At 38.5% G+C, this 20,653-nt stretch overlaps 1 protein-coding gene across 1 annotated transcript; it reads right to left on the bottom strand.

Annotated features, from left to right (window-relative positions):
- Positions 1-3,485: 3,485 nt before the first annotated feature.
- LOC143274299 (tripartite motif-containing protein 43-like) lies at positions 3,486-11,778 on the bottom strand. The gene is made up of 7 exons (XM_076576807.1): positions 10,502-11,778; positions 7,812-8,223; positions 7,202-7,297; positions 6,416-6,646; positions 5,597-5,619; positions 5,124-5,221; positions 3,486-4,008 (listed from the first exon to the last, which is right to left on the bottom strand). Exons 2-7 carry the CDS (start codon positions 8,217-8,219, stop codon positions 3,491-3,493), a joined length of 1,374 nt encoding a protein of 457 aa, XP_076432922.1. The 5' UTR covers positions 8,220-8,223; positions 10,502-11,778; the 3' UTR covers positions 3,486-3,490.
- Between the last annotated feature and the right edge of the window lie 8,875 nt (positions 11,779-20,653).

Genomic DNA, 20,653 nt, shown 5'->3' with positions numbered 1-20,653 from the left:
AACAGAAAAAGATACAGAGACCTATAGCCAAACATTAGACAGAGCTCAGTAAATCCTGCTGAAGAGAGGGAAGAAGGATTCTAAGAGAAAGAGGGGTCAAGTACATCAAAAGAAAATCCACAGAAACAACTCACCTGGCTCATAGGAAACAACAGACAGGAAGCCTGTGTGCATGGAACTGACCTAAGTTCTCTCAATATACATAGGTGTGAGCTTGGTCTATTTCTGGGACTCATAAAAAATGGGAGCAGAGGCTTCCACAATGCTCTTGGTGGCTCTTGGTAATCTGTTCTTCATACTGTGTTGCCTTGCCCAGCCTTAATGCAAGGGGAGATTCTTAGTCTTATTTGAAACTTGGTAATGCCATGCTTTGTTGATACTCAAGGAAAGCCTTTCTTTTTCTGAACAGAACCAGATTAGGAGTGGATTTGGGGTGGGCAAAAAGTCAGTGGGAGGAGGAAATGGGAGGAAAGGAGGCAGTGGACACTTAGGTCAACATGTAAAATAAAAAAATCCTTTTTAAAAAGACTAAAAGATAACAATGAAAAACTATCGTTCTGTGCTTAGTATTTTGCAGTGTGCTTATATTTTACTCTTTTTTCCTTTTATTTATTTTATTTTACAATACTATTCAGTTCTACATAACAGCCACAGATTCCCTTGTTCTCCCCTTTCCTGCCCCCCTCCCCTTCCCCCCAGCCCAATCCCCATTCCCACCACCTCCACATCAAGGCCACCCCCGAGGACTGAGATCGACCTGATAGACTCAGTCCAGGCAGGTCCAGTCCCCTCCTCCCAGATTGAGCCAAGCGTCCCTGTATAAGTCCCAGGTTTCAAACAGCTATCTCATGCAGCTAGCCCAGGACCTGGTACCACTTCCTAGGTGGCTCCCAAACAGATCAAGCCAATCAACTGTCTCACCTATTCAGAGGGCCTGATCCAGTTGGGGGCCCCTCAGCCTTTGGTTCATAGTTCATGGGTTTCCATTCGTTTGGCTATTTGTCCCTGTGCTTTATCCAACCTTGGTTTCAACAATTCTCGCTCATATAAACCCTCCTCTTTCTTGCTAATTAGACTCCCAGCGCTCCACCCGGGGCCTAGCCGTGGATGTCTGCATCCATATTCCTCAGTACTTGGATGGGGTTTATGGCACAACTATTAGGGTGTTTGGCCATCCCATCACCAGAGTAGGTCAGTCACGGCTGTCTCTCAGCCATTGCCAGCAGTCTTTTGTGGGGGTATCTTTGTGGATTTCTGTGGGCCTCTTTAGCACTTTGTTTCTTCCTTTTCTCATGTGGTTTTCATTTACCATGGTCTCCTATTCCTTGTTTTCCCTCTCTGTTGATTGATCCAGCTGGGATCTCCTGCTCCCACAGGCTCTATTTCATTTTCAACTGTTTGTAGGTGACAATAGAGGCAAAAGATGCCTTGCTTCCCACCATCTGGAGATCACCATAACCACACAGAAAACTATGTGAAATGCTCTAGATATGAAATATTGAATAACCTTCTGGATCTCAGTCATGTGCTGTAGATTGCTTTGCTCCTGGATACTCTGTGGTTTTCTTATTTTTAATATGTTTTTGGGTGAAATAAAATTGGACCACTTTCTCCTCCCTTTCCTTCTCACAGGTCCTTTTTATATAGGCTGCCAGTAGATCATGTAGGCAGGATGTAACATGATCTGCACACTCCAGAAGATCCAGGTTTTGGTCAGTCTTCCCAATTTAAAAGACTCAATTGATAAATTCCTATCAAGAAAAAAATCACAGCCTCTTGGGTTTTAGTTAATTCCATATGTAGTCAAATTGACAATCAAGAATAACCCTCACAAGGGATGATCACTTTGTATTAGGTGAACCTTTAGGGAGCTCATTGCTCATAGAGGCAAATTCTGTGTCTAGACGTGGGATTCTTTCAAAATTTCCCACATTCATATCAACGTATTCATTGTTCTGTTCTGGTTTATGCAGCCATTTCTTGCTTGACCTGAAATCTAATGTATTGTTCATTTTAATAATAAACCAAATAAAGGATATCTTATTTCAGGGATTGCAAGGTTACACAATGATAGGAATAACTACTAAGAAGACTGGCAAGAAAAATGTGTTTAGTATTATTTGTCATATCATTGAGATGTGTTTAGTATTTAGAAAGCACAAGGAACCATAATGGGTATCTTAACACAGCTTCTAAGGAGTGTGTAAAATGATGATGAGAAAGATGATAATAGTACATGTAAGTTACCAGTTAAATACTGTGTGAGGGTACTGGAGTTGTCAGACTGGTGAAGATTTCTTGTATGTAAAGTTTATTTCATTTTCTTGCTATAAATACAATTCAGATATTGATAATTCCTAACTGGAATAACTATTGATGAAGTCATGACCTGTGCTATCATTCATGCTGTGGCTCCTTTGTGGCATCTTCCTAGTGTTTGAATTAAAATCACTACAGTAACAGGTGTTACCTCATAGGAGACCAGGAGATGGAGCCCTTCATGTCCCTTTATGCAAATTTCTCTGCCTCAAAAGCATAGCCTTACCCCTAGTTGAATAGATCATAGAAGCCATTTAGAATTTGCCTTTGAAAATATCAGGGCAGAAGTTGGATTATTTGGTTCATTTAAGGAAACCATTGGGATGTGAAGTAAGCTTTATGTCCAGCTCCCTGAACCTTCTCTTTAGTAGGCTCGGGTTAGGAAAGGAGGCTGGGGATGAAGGCATCCTGAAGTGGAATTTGATGTGTTTCCTCCTTTGGGAATTCTCTGTTTAGCTGTATACTTCATTTTTAACTAAGTAAATTGTTGTCCTGATGTCCACTTTTTATATATATATATAAGTATATATATATATAAAAATATATATATAATTCAAAAATAAATAAATAAATAACAAATAGAGAAAGAAAGAGAGAGAGAGAGAGAGAAGGAAAGAAGGAAAAAAGGAAGGAAGGAGGAAAGAACAAAAGGAAAAAAGGAAGAAAGGAAGGAAGGGAAGAAGGAGGGAGGGAAGAAAGGATATTATTTTTTCAGGTGTAGGTGGTGTAAGCCTTTAATCCCAGCACCTGGAATGCAGAGGACAGCCCAAGCTAGACAGAGAAACCATGTCTCAAAACACCAAAAGAGTCTGTGTCAAATTGACATTAAATTAGTGAGCACAATACATACCTGTGCTCCAGCTTGACACCATTAAGTGGAATCCCATAGGTAGAGCATATCTTTATGGTGCTAGAATACAGCTGAGGGTCCTGAGTACACTTGAAAGGGGCTTTAACAGCCAACTAGAGCCTGAGTCTCGAAGACTCTCTCTTAGTATCTAAGCATAATTATTTAATGTCAAGGATGCAAAAACAAGCAAACAAAAATCACTATGAAATAAGGTTACTTTGTGGAATATATGGACTCCAGAATAAAAGGTAATTTAGTCTACCATATTTTCACTTAATAGTATTTTAATATTTAATAGCAATACATAACAGTAGGGAGTACTTAAAAATCACTTTGTACTGGACTGCAGATTTCCCCCGTGGAGAAGTAAGGCCAGACAGGGTTTTTGAAGGTGCCAGGAGGGTACCTGTATATGAGGGAACTCTTGGCAACATTCACAAAACTTAAACATCCCTCCTCACAATCAAGGAACACACCAACTCGGCCCAGTGGCTTCTCTATATAGTGCTGGAATACTGGGCATGTGGTGAGGAGACTGTAATGATCACCCTCCTTCACACACACAAGAAGAAATGCACCTTCAGGTTCAATCAGTTGTTCTCTATCCCTTAACAAGGAATCCTTACAGACCCCTACAGCCCAGTCCCAAGAGTCCTTCAAATCAATCTCCCAGTAATATTTCCCTAGGGTGAAGCTCTGTAATCTCCACGAACCATAATAGCATCCAACAGAATCCGCAGATGTATCTTTACGGTGAGGTCTGAAGCTCAATCTTCTCATGGCATTAAAGAGGTTTATCTTGTGATGGATGATAGTTATGTCGGACAAGGAAATGTGCACTGTGGGAAGAAACAACATTTAGGTAAAATGACCGTTTACATTTCTCAGGTGAGACAGGTTCAGAGAGTCTTCGAGATTTTAAAAAGAGAAGGCTAAGACCTGAGGTTAAATTTGGCTCAAATACACCAATGTCAAGGATTTCCACCAGAAAAGAGTGGTAGCATGCTGAAAAGTTTTTTGAAAATTTTAGATGCTGTAGAGGAGGGAGCTTCAGTCTTCTTCTGTCCGGTGATTTTTAATAACACATGCCTAAGTGAAGATGTGTGCATTGCAACAAGGGCCAGAGCAAAGGCTGTGCTCATGGATCGACATGAAAAGTGATTTTTATGTAGATATAAGTAGTGATAACTTCTACTTTGGCATTTTCATTTGCATCTAACTGAGCATATTTATACTCGAGGAGAATAAAAATATACTCTAGAAGTGGATCCCCAATGTATTTGTCCTCCTTTAACCTCTGCTTCCTCTGATACTCTTTTTGTGAGGTTACAACTGACTTTTAGATCTACAAGGGGGATTTAGACACTGCCTCTTGTCCTATCAATATGTTTCATTTTCATTGCTCATGATACATGGCTTTGTCTGTTAAGTTATTTTATGATTTTTTTTGGTTCCTTTGGTGATAGGGTCTTTCTATTTGTCCTAGACTGGCATAGAACTCAATATGTTGACCAGACTGTCCTCAAACTCATTGGCAGTCCTCCACACACTAGGTTTTTGATGCTGGGATTACTAGTGCACACTCTTTATCTTGTGTATTTTTTAATCTATGGAGTAAAATGCAATGTAGAATATTAATTTCGAACACATTGAAAGGACAATAATCAAATATCTCCATCACTGGCTACACTTCCTTTGAATTATACTGTCCAGAGTGAAATAACCATTCTACTCAGTGAACAACTGATAGTCTCTTTTCAGCCACTATTACATAAAACATGATATTAGTATGCATTTCTGTTTGTTGGTTTGTTTGTAAGATGACCATGTGATTCAATAAAAATAGAATGTGACTTACCTAGACATATTTCTGGGGAGTTAAAATATTGTGTTTGCAAAGGTTATCTCATGACTGAAGGGTACCTCTGGTCATTTTATCAGTGGAGACACTCACCTTGGAACTGGTTGTAACTTTCAGTCAGTCCAGTGATGGGTAAGGCATTTAGTTCTGTCTTAATAGGTTGCAGCATGCTCAGCTGCATTGATTCACTTCTGCAAGGAAAAAAAAATATTGAACTCTGTGGTGCTAAAGATATCACACAGTGATTAGGAAAAGGTTTATTCAAGTTCAGCCAAACGCCTCAGGTTACACAAGCCTGACAACTTGAGTTCAATCTTTGGAACTCTTGATGGAAAGAGAAGTTGTTCCCTGAAAGTTGTCCTCTGACCTCCACACATGTGCATGTACAAGCACACACATTCACACACACATAAAAATAACAAAACAAATAAAAGAATCCCAAAAATATCACTCTAAAGCAATTGAGTAATTTCTATATAAAAGACATCTGCATTATCCTAAGGCAACTTGGACAATTTTATAGCATATTTCAGGGTACCCTGACTTGTACTGATGGCTAAACTCACCTTCTGAAAATGTCGTCCAAACCCTGCAAAGAAAACAAGAAAATCTTAGATATCTGAAGAAATGAAATACAATGTTTGTATCGAAAGTTCATATAAATGTCAGCCACTATCACAGCAATCTATCCTGGGAAATTATATTCATGTCTTAAGATAATGCCAACGAAATAGATTAGCAGAACTCAAATTCTTGATGAAATCAGAATGGAGAGTAATTTGAGAAGGACATGGGTACCGACTGTACATTGCTTTTGAACCTGGCTGCAAAGGCAGCTTTCCCTGAGCTTGTCTACAAGCCATAGGGATACTTCAGCTAAGGATACTTCAAAATGGTTGCCTCACTCCTGCATGGTGCTTCACATGTGTATTTCAGAATTGCAGGATAAGAGACCTGAGCTTTATTGTGAGTTGCAAGGTATTATGTACTACTAAATAGGATCCTTTCTCAAAATGCCAACCTCCTCAAGGACTCTCAAAAACACAGCACTCAAGCAGAAGCAATTAAGCCATAGGTTACTTTAATATTGTGCACAATATATAAGTAGAGGTAAAGAATGTTGGAAACAGAAATCACTGAATTTCAGTTATCAGAAAAGCAAGGCACAAAAGCTAAAAGTTAGGACATAATCCCTGGAGTATCTATGAACATAATTTCAAAAAGCTTGTTCTTTCAAGATTATTACAGATTGTTGTTTCTCCAGAAAATTTCTGAAAAGGAAACTCCCTTAAAAAATGCAGGATACATTGAAAACTATCTTAGTATAACAATCACACTGTGGGCCTAAGTCAATAAAGCCTCTTCCTGCACTCCTCCATGCTCACCTTCAGCAGGACCACATATGGCTCCTGGGACATTGCCATCAGCTCCAGATACATTTTTCTTAGTTCTTTTCTCTTTTGGACCATCATGGCTTCACTTGTCCTGAGTTGCTCTAAAATACATTGGCCTTCATTTCTCATAGACTCAATGTGTTTCCCTTCCTCTTCACAGAGGAGTGGATGTAGCTTTCTATACTCTGTCCTGATCATTTCTTCACGAAAAGTCAAGTAGTCCTGAAGAAAAAAAGACATTCCCAATCATATTTACAAAGTATTTCGTCCTCCCTCATTCCATCCTTCTATGCTTAAATTCCACAAATGACTTGTATAACTCTGATGCATACACTCTGCTTGACTGTCTTCACACCTCAGAAAATTTAAATGCCTTGGTTTCATTTATTTCTTCCTTACTAATTACACAGGCAATCCAACCCTAAGATGAATTTACACCTATATTAGAGGTGCAGAAGTGCAATCTGAAAAAAAAAGATTGATCATTCCTGTGTTCACAAAGTTATGAAACTCTGCATGTAGTAATTAGATTTTATGGTGTAGTCATAAAGTCTAACGCAGTGTGCAGAACCATCAGCAATTCACTCATTAGTCCCAGACTCTTCTGCAAGAGGCAGACAATTCTTTCCAAGAGCAGAGACATTATACACTCAGAATTAGAGGTGAGCAGGACACATATTCCAAGTATACTTCCCTAGGCCTTATATTGAAATCTTGAATGGTGAATTTTGAAAATATCTGCAACAAACTGATTTTAAGCATGGTTCTCATACTCACCATCCAAACGGTTCTCATTCTATTCTCTGCCTCTAAATTCTCTTGATTTTCTTGGACCTTCTCCCATAAAGATGCCATTTGCTTCAAAAGTTTTTCCTGTAAAAAAGCAATGAGTATCAATTTTGAAAAATATAACTGATTGACAGACTCTTCAGCAATTAATACAATTATTGTAGTGAGAGTACCAGAATCAAAATTATCCTTCATTTTTTTCTTTTTATAACTGATTAGACCACAGAATTAGAAAATGCAGGTTTCCATTTTGCTCAGGTATAGTGATGAATAATTTTGATTATATGCTTGGCTGTACCTGACTCCAATGTACTTTTCCTGTTTTAGTCTCCAGCCATAGACACTTTTAATAGATAAGAAGATAGTATTGCACTTTCCAGTGACCTGGGCATAATGTATCATAAAATCCAAATGCTCTTTACACTCATCGGCCCCCAAAGGATGTTTACATTCCTAGTCACCCTTTCTTCACTAGATGTTAGTAAAGTGCCACCATTCTGAAAACAGTGCCTTTGTCAATATGAGGACCAGTATCTTCCTGTGGTTTGCTAAGCCTACCTCTCTCCAGCTTGCAAGTTCTCTCAGCAGCATCACTTACCATTTGATCCTCAGCAGCTGCTTCAATGGGACAGTGTCTGTGTCCTCTGTGCTCATGGGAGTTAGAGCAGAGTTCACAGAGGAGGAGCCTGTTCTCAGGACAAAAGATCCTCTTAGTATCCTCGTGGGTCACACACTTTTGCTCCTCAGAGCTCAGGTCCTTCATGAGGCTGGCTTGTCTGACAATGGACACCAACTTCTTCAAAACAATGTTGGTTCTCAATTCCTTCCGATATAGTTCTCTACACAAAGGGCATTGGACAGGTGGTTGGATATCTTCCCAGGAAAGTTGGAGGCAGGCTCGACAGAAACTGTGACCACAGCTTATGGTGATTGGATCTGTCAGGCAGTTTAGGCAGATGAAGCAGGTGAGTTCTTTCTGGAAGGCTTGTGAAATGTCTGACTCCATTTTTCTGAAGGAAGAAAAGCAGAATTACTATTATTCAACTCCAGAGAAGCCAGAAACAGCAAAAAAAAAAACTGATGCAAGTTGTGATTTAATTCTGTGTATGGCAAAGCAGGCTTCATTTTTCAGGAACAAAAAATCAACATAGGTATAGGATTGCAGTTGCTGATCTTTCCTGTTTCACTCCTCTTGACAGAAATATAGATTAATCTGATGTCCTTCTGAGCCACTACACCTGTATCTTTTTTTGAGACTCCATTCAAATTAGTGTCTTGGTTGCTGGTCTGAGACATGCTTTCCAAGGGTTTATAAATAAATATACACTAGAGTGATCAAACTCCTTCAAGTCCACATGTTTGCCTTTCACTACAGACTTAGGTAGGTTAAACACACCCTTCTTTGTTGGCTATCCAAGAAAACACTCCCTATTTCACATGGTCCCTAGGAAATGCTTTGCTCTTTTCTGATTTTAGCATGTTAGTCCTTCACATCCTCCTGTCCCACCCCTTGACACATGAAGGCAACATTAGTTACTTGACTTCTTTCTGATGTAAATAGTTAACAAGAATAAGAATTAGGGAGGCTCATAATTCAAGGATATGTCCATCATTGTCGGGGAAGAAATGGTAGCAGGAGCTTGAGGGAGCTGGTCTCATTGCATCTAAAATCAGCAAGAAGAAAGCAAAGAACACTTGCTGCTCAGCTCCTGTTCGTTCCCTTTTCCTTAGTTTGAGATCTCAAACCATGGAATGTTCAAGTGATGCATGAACATTTAGTGTGGATCTTACCAATTTTAGTGCATCTACCCCCAGTAGTCCTTCCCAAACATCCCAAGAGGTGTCCATATCTATCCTAAATCCCATCAAGTTGAATTCTAGGGTACTCTCTGTGGAAACTTGTTTGTTTATCAAAGATACATACAGTTCCTGGCTTCAGTTTATGAGATGAACCTTAAGGCATAAATGAGGCTCTCATGACTATAGGAGAATTTCCTATTCAATCAACAGGAACCCATTGTTCCTTCTCTTTGAACATCTACACAAATAAAGAATCTTGGATTGACTGAGATAAACATCCCCCAAATAACTTCAGCTTCTGAAGTCTGAAGCAAATGGAATCCATGTCTTTAGCTGGTGGTCCTGCTTACCTTGAAAATAATACTAATATTCATTGTCAAGATTATTTTAGAAAAGAGATGGAGACTCCAATGTTGACTTCCTTAACTTATCTAATCCCCGCCCCATTGGGTATTTTTTCTGTATATTAGATACTTCATTTTTTTGAATGCCTAATGCTGTTTATTGAAGGAGGGAGGAGGTCTTAAATACAGGCTTAGAGCACAATGGGAGAAACCCTGAGGGCAGAAGTTCGCTACTAATGTTTTACAATCTTGCATCTAAGCTGTTTATGCCCAATATGCAGGATATACAGACAAGGAACTTCCCTTAAGAATTCAGGAGGGTGGAACCCGGCAGAGAATTAGCATAGGGAGGATATCAAGGTCAAGGTCAGCAAGCAAGGCAACAGTTACCCAAAACAGGGCCAGGGCCATATATGTCACCCCTTTTACTAAAAAATGATCTTCTGATACATCATTCCAAAATAATTTATGAATTCACAAAAATAATGAAAACTGAATTCAGAATTAAAAAATTGCACCAGATTATAACCAGGATCTACTTTCCTGAATACAATATTGTGTTTAGTTTTCTCTAATTTAATCACATGTATACTTCCAATCTAGCAAATCAACCAATAGAAGGAAGAGCCAGTTTTTCAAAGATAGTAAACTATTATTAAGCATTATTTCACAATGTGATGTTTTCCTATAGTTTACAACAGAAAATACTAAAATAATTTTCTTTGCTAAATAATGAGTTTTCAATTTTATACATAATACTCATAAAATATATCTCTAACTGCTAGTAATTATTAATCTGTTCAGAGCAATTATTTTATATATTATACATGTAAAATTAATTTAGAAGTGTTGATCTCACATCTATGAACTACATACAGAAATACACTATAAATATTCTTAAAATTTAGAAAAAGAACAAAATTGAAAGGTGGAACATCAGAGCAAAGAAAGACTGTGAATGGATATACTACAATCATCTATACCTGTAACTCACAGTATATTTACAAAGCAAGATGACCAAATGGGAGCAGAATCTCTTTTGATAAATAGACAAATTTTAAGCATTTTAAAGCAGAAACCTCACTTCGGTAATAAATTAAAATAGAAAACACCAACGACTTTCAATCTTAAATTGTACACTCACCCAAGAAATAGTCTCCAGCCTCAGGAGTGTTTTATGGAGACACAGCAATGTTAGCTCAGCTCTGGGGTATGATCCTCAATGTGTGGAGTGGATAGATCTAGCAGTCTAGGAGTCAGAAGATATGGAGACTCACTCTGTCTGGTCTGGAGAAGAATGAAGCTGGCTGGCCCCTGGAGGGTCCTTATATACTCTGTGAAGACCACGCCCACTTCCTCCCATGTTGCTTTTACTGATGCTTGCTGTAGGTGAGCTCCTGTAAATACCAGTATTCTAAATGGATGGAAGATTGAATTAACTCTATGACCAGTATCCACAAACAAATCTCCACAACAAAGTTTCCTGAGTTCCTGCTTAGCTGGGTGTGGTAGCTCACACCTTTAATCCATAGAGTCCCAGAGGATGAGTTGCTGAAGCAGGAGGAGTTTTAGTTCAAGGCCTGCATAGGATATACAGTGAGAACTTTTCTAAAAAAATAAATAAATAAAGAGGAATTTTGCTACAATATTTCACTTTTTCTAAATAATTTGTGGTGTGCTTATATTCTTTCTTTTCCTTTTGTAATTTCACAATTAATGATATCAATCCGTGATTTTAGCAAATATCAACATTAAAGAATTCTCAAAAATTCTTTAGAATTTTGTTCAACTCATTTTTATCATATTTACCTCAACAGCAATTTCAAAGTGATTCATCACTTTCTCTACCCACTCAACTGTCTGTTCTTTTCTTTTTTCTTTTTTAAATAAATACTTGGGGAAGCCGGGCAGTGGTGGCACATACCTTCAATCCTAGCATTCTGGAGGCAGAGGCAGGCACATCTCTGTGAGTTAGAGGCTAGCCTGATCTACAGAATGATTTCAAAGCTATACTCCAACAATACACAGAGAAACTAGATCTGAATTAAAAAAAATATTTGATTATCTAAAACCCAGGTGTCTCTGATTTTTCTTGTGAGGGAATTTTCTTGATTGAATCATTTGAAGTGAGAAGCCCCACCTAAACTCAGAAGTTTTGGGGTTTGAAAATCCACTTTAAATCTTAGCTGGTGGCAGCCTATATAAAGGACATGGAAGAAGGAAACTCTCTCATCTTTGTACTTTGACTTCTTGCTCTCATTCCCACTGGCAAGTTCATCCTATCACTGGTATTAGATTCTATTTTTTTTTTTTTGGTTTTTTTTGAGACAGGGTTTCTCTGTGTAGCTTTTCGCCTTTCCTGGAACTCGCTTTGGAGACCAGGCTGGCCTCGAACTCACAGAGATCCGCCTGCCTCTGCCTCCCGAGTGCTGGGATTAAAGGTGTGCGCCACCACCGCCCAGCCTAGATTCTATTTTTGGGGAGGATTTCAAAGTATACTGAAGACCAGCTGATACATCCAGCCTTGTAGACTGAAACACTGAGCGCTTTCTCTCTCTCTTTCTCTCTCTCTCTCTCTCTCTCTCTCTCTCTCTCTCTCTCTCTCTCTCTCTCTCTCTCTCTCTGTTCTCATATCCATTTAGTTTGTTCCTGTTGATTCTAGGTGGTTGATACGCTTATCTCGTGGGTTTTAGTTAACTCCACGTGTAGTCAAATTGACAATAAGGAATAGCCATCAGAAGGGCTGACCACTTGGTGTTGGATAATCAGTTAGGGAGCTTGTCCCTAATAGAGCCTAATTTTTTGTCTAGGGATGGGACTCTAAAAATTTCCCAACATATTCATTGTTCTGGTCTTGTACATGCAGCCGTTTCTAGGAGAGCACACTTCCTGGTATTCTGGCTCTCACTGTCTTTCTGTTCCCTCTTCCACAATATTTCTGGAGCCAGTAATGTAGGATATAGAGGTGTATGTTGGGGTTCAGATGCCCAAGATCTCTTCATTTTTACATTCTGTCCTGTTGTGGTATCCTGTGAGTGTCTGCCTGTATGGCCGATCAATTCTTTTCTATGTTCTTGTAAATAAGCATGACTAGGTTTTACTTATTTGATCTGAAATCTAATGTATTGTTTATTTAAATAGTAAACCAGATCAAGGTTAAATTGTTTCAGGGATTGTGAGTTCAAGGAAATGATAGGAATAACTACTAGGAGGACTGGTAGAAAAAAATGTGCTTAGTATTGTTTGTCATGCAAGCTGTCAACACTGAGATGTGTTTAGTATTTAGAGAGCACAAGGAACCATAATTGGTATCTTACCACAGCTTTCAAGGAGTGTGTAACATGATGATGAAAAAGATGATAATATGACAGGTAATTTACCCACTAAATACTGGCTGAGGGAACTGGAGTTGTCAGACTGGTGAAGATTTCCTGTATGTAAAGTTTATTTGAGTCTTCTAGCTATAAATATGGTTCAGATAAGGATTATTCCTAACTGGAGTTAGCAGGAATCCTATTGATGGTGTCATGACCTGTGCTATCATTCATGCTGTGGCTTCTATGTTGCATCTTCCTGGTGTTTGAATTAAAATCATTACAGTAACAGTTGTTACTTGATGGGAGACCAGGAGATGGAGCTTCTTGGTTCCCCTTAGGCAGTTTTCTTTGCCTCTAAAGTCATAGCCAGGTCCTGGAAAGCCTTAAACCAAGTTAAAGCCATTTAGAATCTGCCTTTGAGAATACTAGAGCAAAAGAAGTTGGATGATTTGGTTCATTTCAGGAAACTTGGGATCTGAACTAAACTTTACATGGAGCTCCCTGATCCTTCTCTTTGGTGAGCTCAGGATTAGGAAGGGGAGCTATAGAATGAAGGCATCCTGAAGTGGAGATTGATGTATTTCTTCCTTTAGGAATTCTCTGTTTAGATCTGTACTCTATTTAACTAGGTTAATTCTTTATATGTTTTAGATATTAGCCCTTTATTGGTTGTGTAGTAGTTAAATTTCTCTTCCTATTCTGTAGACTGATGCTTTGTCTCAATGATGGTGTCCTATGCCAAACAGAAGCTTTTTAATTCTATGAGATCCTATTTATTAATTGTTGTTCTTAGTTCCTGTGCTATTGGTGTTCTGTTCAGAAAGTCTTTTCCTGTTCCTGTGAGTTCAAGGCTATTCCCCACTTTCTCTTCTATCATATTCAATGTATCTGGCTGAGGTCTCTGATCTATTTAGAATTGAGTTCTATACAGGGTGATAAATATTGATGTATTTGCAGTCTTCTCCATGAGCTCATGTAGTTTGATCAGGTATATTTCTTAAAGATGATGTCTCCACTTTGTATGTATTTTTGGCTTTTTTAAGAATAAAAACATCAGGTGTTCGATGTTTCTAGATATATAAATGTATTTGTAGATCTCAATTTGTTTCCATCGATCAATGTGTCTATATTTATACCAACATAAAACTTTTTTATTACTATAGCTCTGTAATACAATTTGCAAACAATGATAGTGATATATCCAACAGTTCTTTTATTGTTCATGATTGTGTTTGTTTTCCTGAGATTTTTTTGCCTGTTTTTTGTTCTTGTGTTTGTTTGTTTTTGTTTTTGGTATTTCTATTTTAATCTGACAATTGTCCTTTCAAGATCTCTAAAGAATTGTGGGCCTGGAAACAACCTACATGCCCCTCAACTGAAGAATGGATTAAGAAAATGTGGTACATATACATAATGGCATACTACTCAGCAGAGAAAAACAATGGCATCATGAAATTTGCAGGCAAATAGTTAGAATTAGAAAATGCCATCCTGAGTGAGGTAACCCAGACTCAGAAAGACAAGCATGGTGTGTACCCACACATAAGTGGATTCTAGATGTAAAGTAATGGATAATCAGACAACAACCCACAACACCAGAGAAGCTACCTAACAAGGAAGAACTAAAGAGGGATGCATGGATCATCATGGGAAGGAGAAGTATATGAGATATACACAAGTAAACTGGGGATGATGGGTGGGCAAAGGAGGGTAGGGGATAGGGCATGAGATCATAAGTGAATGGAATGGTTGTGCTGGAAGAGGGCTTGAGGGGAAAACCAATGACAGAGATACTATGATACAGGGAGATATCATGGGGATAGAGAGAAGCCTTGTGCTTGACAAGTTGCCAGGAATCCCCAAAGATCACCCCAGCATGGATTACTAGAAATTGTGGAGAGGGTACCTGAACTGAACTGGCTTACCCCATGGATCAGACTAGTGAATACCCTAAGTGTCATCACAGAGCTTCTCTCCAAAGACTGATGGAAGCAGATCTAGAGATCCATAGCCAAACACCAGGCAGAGCTCCAGGAGTCCAGTCAAAGAGAGAGAAGAGGAAGTCTGTGAGCAACTGTATCAGGATCATGATGGGGAAACCTGCAGAGAAAACCAAACCAAACTAGTGGGAACTCATGAAACGTAGTTCACTGGCTGTGGAGCCTGCATGGGACTGGACTAGGCCCCCCTCTGCATGGCTAGACAGTTGTGTAACTTGACCAACTTGGGGAGCCCCCTGGTAGTAGGATCAGAATCCATCCCTGGTGCAAGAACGGGCTTTTTGGAGCCCACTACCTATGATGGGACACCTAGTGCAGGCTTGAGGCAGTGGGAAGCATTTGGATTTGCCTCAGCTGGATGTATCTCCCCATGGGAGGACTTGCCTTCTGGTGGGGGAGACTGGAGGGTGGGTTGGGAGGAGAAGGCTGGGGAGTGTGGAAGGAGGGAAGGGGAGAATTTTTGATTGGTGTGTAAAATGAATGAAAAAAATGTCTTGATAAAAAATAAAAAGAATTGTTGGCCAGTAGTGGATTTTCACTCCTTTTATCTTAGGAATTGGGAGGCAGAGTGGACAGATCTCTGTGAGTCTGAGACCAGCCTAGTCTGCAGTTGAAGTTCCAGAACAGCCAAGGCTACAAAGAGAAACCCAGACTTGAACCAACAACCCAAATAAAGAGAGGGGGATCTTTCTTGTGTTAGTGACTTAAGTCTTTAATCTCAGCATGGGGAAAGAAGAGAGAGGGGTATCTCTTGAGTTCACGACACCCTGGTCTATAGCCTGGTCAAGAACAGACAAGGCTACACAAAGAAACCCTGTCTAAAATAACAAATAAAAGCAAGCAAGCAAAAACAAAAGAAAGAAAGAAGGAAGGAAAGAAGGTAGTGTGGTGGTATTGTGTTCCCCAAAATATTGTGTACTCTAATAAATTTATCTGGGGTCAGAGAACAGACAGCCACTAAATACAAAGGCTAGAAAATGGTGGCACTCACACCTTTAATCCTAGCATTCCAGAGATAGAAATCCCTCTGGATCTCTGTGAGTTCAAGGCCACATTGGAAATAGCCAAGCATGGTGACACACACCTTTAATCCCAGAAAGCCAGCCTTTAATCCCAGGGAGTGGTGGGAGAAAGCAGAAAGATATATAAGGCGTGAGGACCAGAAACTAGAAGCATTTGGCTGGTTAAGCATTTGGCTGGTTAAGCTTTCAGGCTTTGGAACAACACAGTTCAGCTGAGATTCATTCTGGATGAGGACTCACAGGCTTCCAGTCTGAGGAAACAGGACCAGCTGAGGAACTGGTGAGGTGAGATAGCTGTGGCTTGTTCTGTCTCTCTGACATTCCAGTATTCACCCCAATAACTGACCTCGGGTTTGATTTTATTAATAAGAACTTTTAAGATTCCTGCTACAAGGCAGGAAGGAAAGAAAGGAAGAAAGAGAGGGAGAGAAAGGGTTTTTTTCATGTGTTGTTGTAGCATAACTTTAATATCAGCACTTGGGATGTGTAGAGGAGAACCAAGGCTACGCAGACAAACCCTGTCTCAAAAAACCAAAATATCCTGTGTCAAGCCCTCTGTCAGATGTGGGGTTGGTGAAGATCTTTTCCCATTCTGTAGTTCATCCTTTTGTCTTGTTGACCATGTCCTTTGCTCTACAAATCTTCTCAGTTTAAGAGGTCCTATTTATTAATTGTTTCTCTCAGTGTCTGTGCTACTGGTGTTGTATTTAGGAAGTGATCTCCGGTGTCAATGCGTTCAATACTACTTCCAAATTTCTCTTCTATGAGGATCAGAATAACTAGATTTATGTTCAGGTCTTTGGTCCACTTGGACTTAAGCTTGTGCTCAGTGACAAATATGGATCTATTTGCAATCTTCTACCTGTTGACATCCACTTTTGCCAGCACCATTTGTTGAAGATGCTTTCTTCATTCCATTGTACAGTTTTGGCTTCTTTACCAAAAATTAGGTTTCATACATGTGCGGGTTAATGTCAGGGTCTTCAGTTTGGTTCTATTGGTCCACATGTCAGTTTTTATGCCAGTACTAAGCTGTTTTTATTATTGTAGCTCTATAGTAGAGCTTGAAGCCAGGGATCGTGATGCCTCCGGAGGTTGTTTTATTGTACAGGATTCTTTTGGCTATCCTGGTGTTTTGTTTTTCCATATGAAATTGAGTATTGTTCTTACCAGGTCTGTGAAGAATTTTGATGGGGATTGCATTGAATCTGTAGATTGCTTTTGGTAAGATTGCCATTTTTACTATGTTAATCCTACCTACCCATGAGCATGGGAGATCTTTCCATTTTCTGATATCTTCTTCAAATTCTTTCTTCAGGGACTTAAAGTTCTTGTCATACATGTCCTTCACTTGCTCAGTTAGAGTTACCCCCAAGGTTTTGTGTATTATTTGTGGCTATTGTAAAGGGTAATGTTTCTCTAATTTCTTTCTCAGCCTGTTTGTCATTTGTATATAGGAGGGCTACTGATTTTTTGACTTAATCTTGTGTCCTGCCACTTTACTGAAGGAGATTATAAGTTCTTGTGTCGAATTTTTTGGATCACTTCTGAACATTATCATGTCATCACCAAATACTGAAAGTTTGACTTCTTCCTTTCCAATTTGTATCCCCTTGATCTCCTATTGTTGTCTTATTGCTCTAGCTAGAACTTTACGTACTATATTGAGTAAATATGGGGAGATCGTACAGACTTGCCTTGTTCCTAATTTTAGTGGATTTTTTTTTAGTTTCTCTCCATTTACTTTGATATTGGCTGTTGGCTTGCTGTAAATTGCCTTTACCATGTTTTGGTATGTTTCTTGTATTCCTGATCTCTCCAAGACCTTTATCATGAAGGGGTGTTAAATTTTGTAAAACGCCTTTTCAGCATCTAATGAAATGATCATGTGTGTTTTTTCTTTCAATTTGTTTATATGGTGTATTACTTTGACAAACCTTTGTATGTTGAACCAACCTTGCATCTCTGAGATGAAGCCTACTTGGTCATGGTGGATAATGTTTTTGATGTGTTCTTGGAGTCTATTTGACAAAATATTATTGAGTATTTTGGCATCAATGTTCATGAGGGAGATTGGTCTGTAATTCTCTTTCTTGGTTGCATCTTTGTTTGGCTTGGGAATCAGAGTAACTGTAGTTTCATAGAAGGAGTTTGGTAATGTTCCTTTTGTTTATAATTTGCAGAACAATTTGAAGAGTATTGGTATTAACTCTTCTTTGAATAACTGGTAGAATTCTGTGTTGAAGCCATCTTGTCCTGGGCTTTTTTTGGTTGGGAGACTTTTAATGACTGCTTCTATTTTCTTACAGGTCATTGGTCTATTTAAATAGTTTATCTGGTCTTGGTTTACCTTAAGTATGAGGTACCTATCCAGAAAATAGTCCATTTCTTTTAGATTTTCCAATTTTGTGAAGTAAAGTTTTTTGAAGTATGACATGATGATTCTCTTTATTTCCTCATTGTCAGTTGTTATGTCTCCCTTTTCTTTTCTGATTTTGCTAATTTAGATGATATCTCTCTGCCTTTTGGTTAGTCTGCATAAAGGCTTGTCTATTTTGTCATTTTCTCAAAGAACCAACTCTTTGTTTCATTGTCTCTTTGTATTGTTCTCCTCCTGAAATTTTATTGATTTCAGCTCTCAATTTGATTATTTTCGTTGTCTCTTCCTCTTGGGTGACTTTGCTTCTTCTTGTTCTAGAGCTTTCAGGTGTGCTGTTGAGTCACTTTTGTGAGATTTCTCCAACTTCTTTATGTGGGCATTTAGTGCTATGAATTTTCCTCTTAGTACTGCTTTCATAGTGTCCCATAAGTTTGTGTATGTGGTATTTTCATTTTCATTGATCTCTAGGAAGTTTTAATTTTTTTCTTCATTTCTTCCTTGACACATTCGTGATTCATTTGAGCATTATTCAGTTTCCATGAGATTTTAGGCTTTCTGTAATTTTTGTTGTTGAAATCTAACTTTAAACCATGGTGGTCTGATTGAATAGAGGAGGTTATTCCATTTTTTTCTTTTCTTTTTTTTTTTTTTGTATCTGTTGAGATTTGCTTTGTGACAGAGTATGTGGTTGATTTTAAAGAAGGTTCCATCGGGCACTGAGAAGAAGTTATGTTCTTTTTTGTTAGGGTGTAATGTTCCATAGATGTCAATTAAGTTCATTTGAGTCATAACTTCAGTTAAGTCCTCTATTTCTCTGTTAAGTTTCGATTTGGCTGATCTGTCATGTGGTGAGAGTGGGGTATTGAAGTCTCCCACTATTAATGTGTGGGGTTTTATATGTGGTTTAAGCTTTAGTAATGTTTCTTTTACATATGTGTGTACCCTTGCTTTTGGGGGCATAAATATTCAGAATTGAAACTTCATCTTGGTGGATCTTTCCTGTGATGAGTATGTAATGCCCTTCATGATCTCTTTTGATTTATTTTAGTTTGAAGTCTATTTTGCTGGATATTAGGATGGCTATACCCGCTTGTTTCTTAAGACCATTTGATTGGAAAGTCTTTTCCCAGCCTTTTATTCTTAGGTAGTGTCTGTCTTTGAATTTGAGGTGTGTTTCTGGTATGCAGCAGAAAGACGGGTCCTACTTTCATATCCATTCTGTAAGCCTGTATCTTATTATATGTGAATTAAGTCCATTGATATTAAGAGGTATTTATGAGCAGTGATTGTTAGTTCCTGTTATCCTTTGGTGGTAGTGTGTGTGTATTTCTCTTCTTTGGGATTTACTGCTGTGGGGATATCTATTGCCTATGGTTTTGTGGGTGTATCTGACTTCTTAGGTTGGGATTTTTTTCTAGTGCTTTCTGTTGGGCTGGATTTGTGAATAGGTTTTATTTAAATCTTGTTTTGTCTTGGAATATCTTGCTCACTCTGACTATGGTGATTGAAAGTTTTGCTGGGTATATTAGTCTAGGCTGACATCCATGGTCTCTTAGTGTCTGCATTACATCTTTCCAGGTCCTTCTGGCTTTCAAAATCTCCATTGAGCAATCGGGTGTTATTCTGATGGCTCTGCCTTTATAAGTCACTTGGCTTTTTTCCTTTGCTGCTCTTAATATTATTTCTTTAGTCTGTAGGTTTAGTTGTTTAATTAATATGTAGTGAGTGGACGTTTTTTGAGATCTAGTCTGTTTGGTGTTCTATAGGCTTCTTGTATCTTCATAGATATTTTTTCTTTTTTTTTTTTTTTTTTTTTTTTTTGGTTTTTCGAGACAGGATTTCTCTGTGTTGCTTGGTGCCTTTCCTGGAACTCTCTCTGTAGACCAGGCTGGCCTTGAACTCACAGAGATCTACCTGGCTCTGCCTCCCAAATTCTGGGATTAAAGACGTGCACCACCACGCCCTGGCTGATATTTTTTTCTTTAATTTGGGAAAGTTTTCTTCTTTGATCTTGTTGAATATGTTTTCTGTGCCTTTGAGTTGGTATTCTTCTCCTTCTTCTATCCCTATTATTCTTAGGTTTGGGCTTTTCATTGTATCCTCGATTTCCTGGACATTTTGTGTTATGACTTTTTTGATTTTGGTATTTTCTTTGACTATTTCCTCTATAGTATCCCCTACACCAGAGATTCTGTCTTCCATCTCTCGAATTCTGTTAGTTATGCTTTCATCGGTGTTTCCTGTTCATTTACTCAGATCTTCTATTTCCATCATTCCCTCTGTTTGTGTTTTCTTCTATTTCCCTTTTCAGGTCTTGAACTGTTTCACTCACATGTTTAATTTCTTTTTTATGGTTTGGTTTTTGGTTTTTGGTTTGTTTTTTTTTTGTTTGTTTTTTTGTTTTGTTTTTTTTTTGTTTTGTTTGTTTTTGCTTTCTTGAAGGGATTTATTGATTTCTTCAAATTTTTGTTTGTCTTTTCCTCAATTTCACTTTTCCTTTTTTCTTGAAAGGCCTCTAACATCATCATGATGTTAGTCTTTTGTTGTTGTTGTTTTTGTTTTTTTTTCAATACATGG

Source organism: Peromyscus maniculatus, chromosome 7 (genome assembly GCF_049852395.1).
Source record: "Peromyscus maniculatus bairdii isolate BWxNUB_F1_BW_parent chromosome 7, HU_Pman_BW_mat_3.1, whole genome shotgun sequence".
Taxonomy (NCBI): Eukaryota; Metazoa; Chordata; class Mammalia; order Rodentia; family Cricetidae; genus Peromyscus; species Peromyscus maniculatus.
This window is presented reverse-complemented; position numbering and strand designations above follow the sequence as displayed.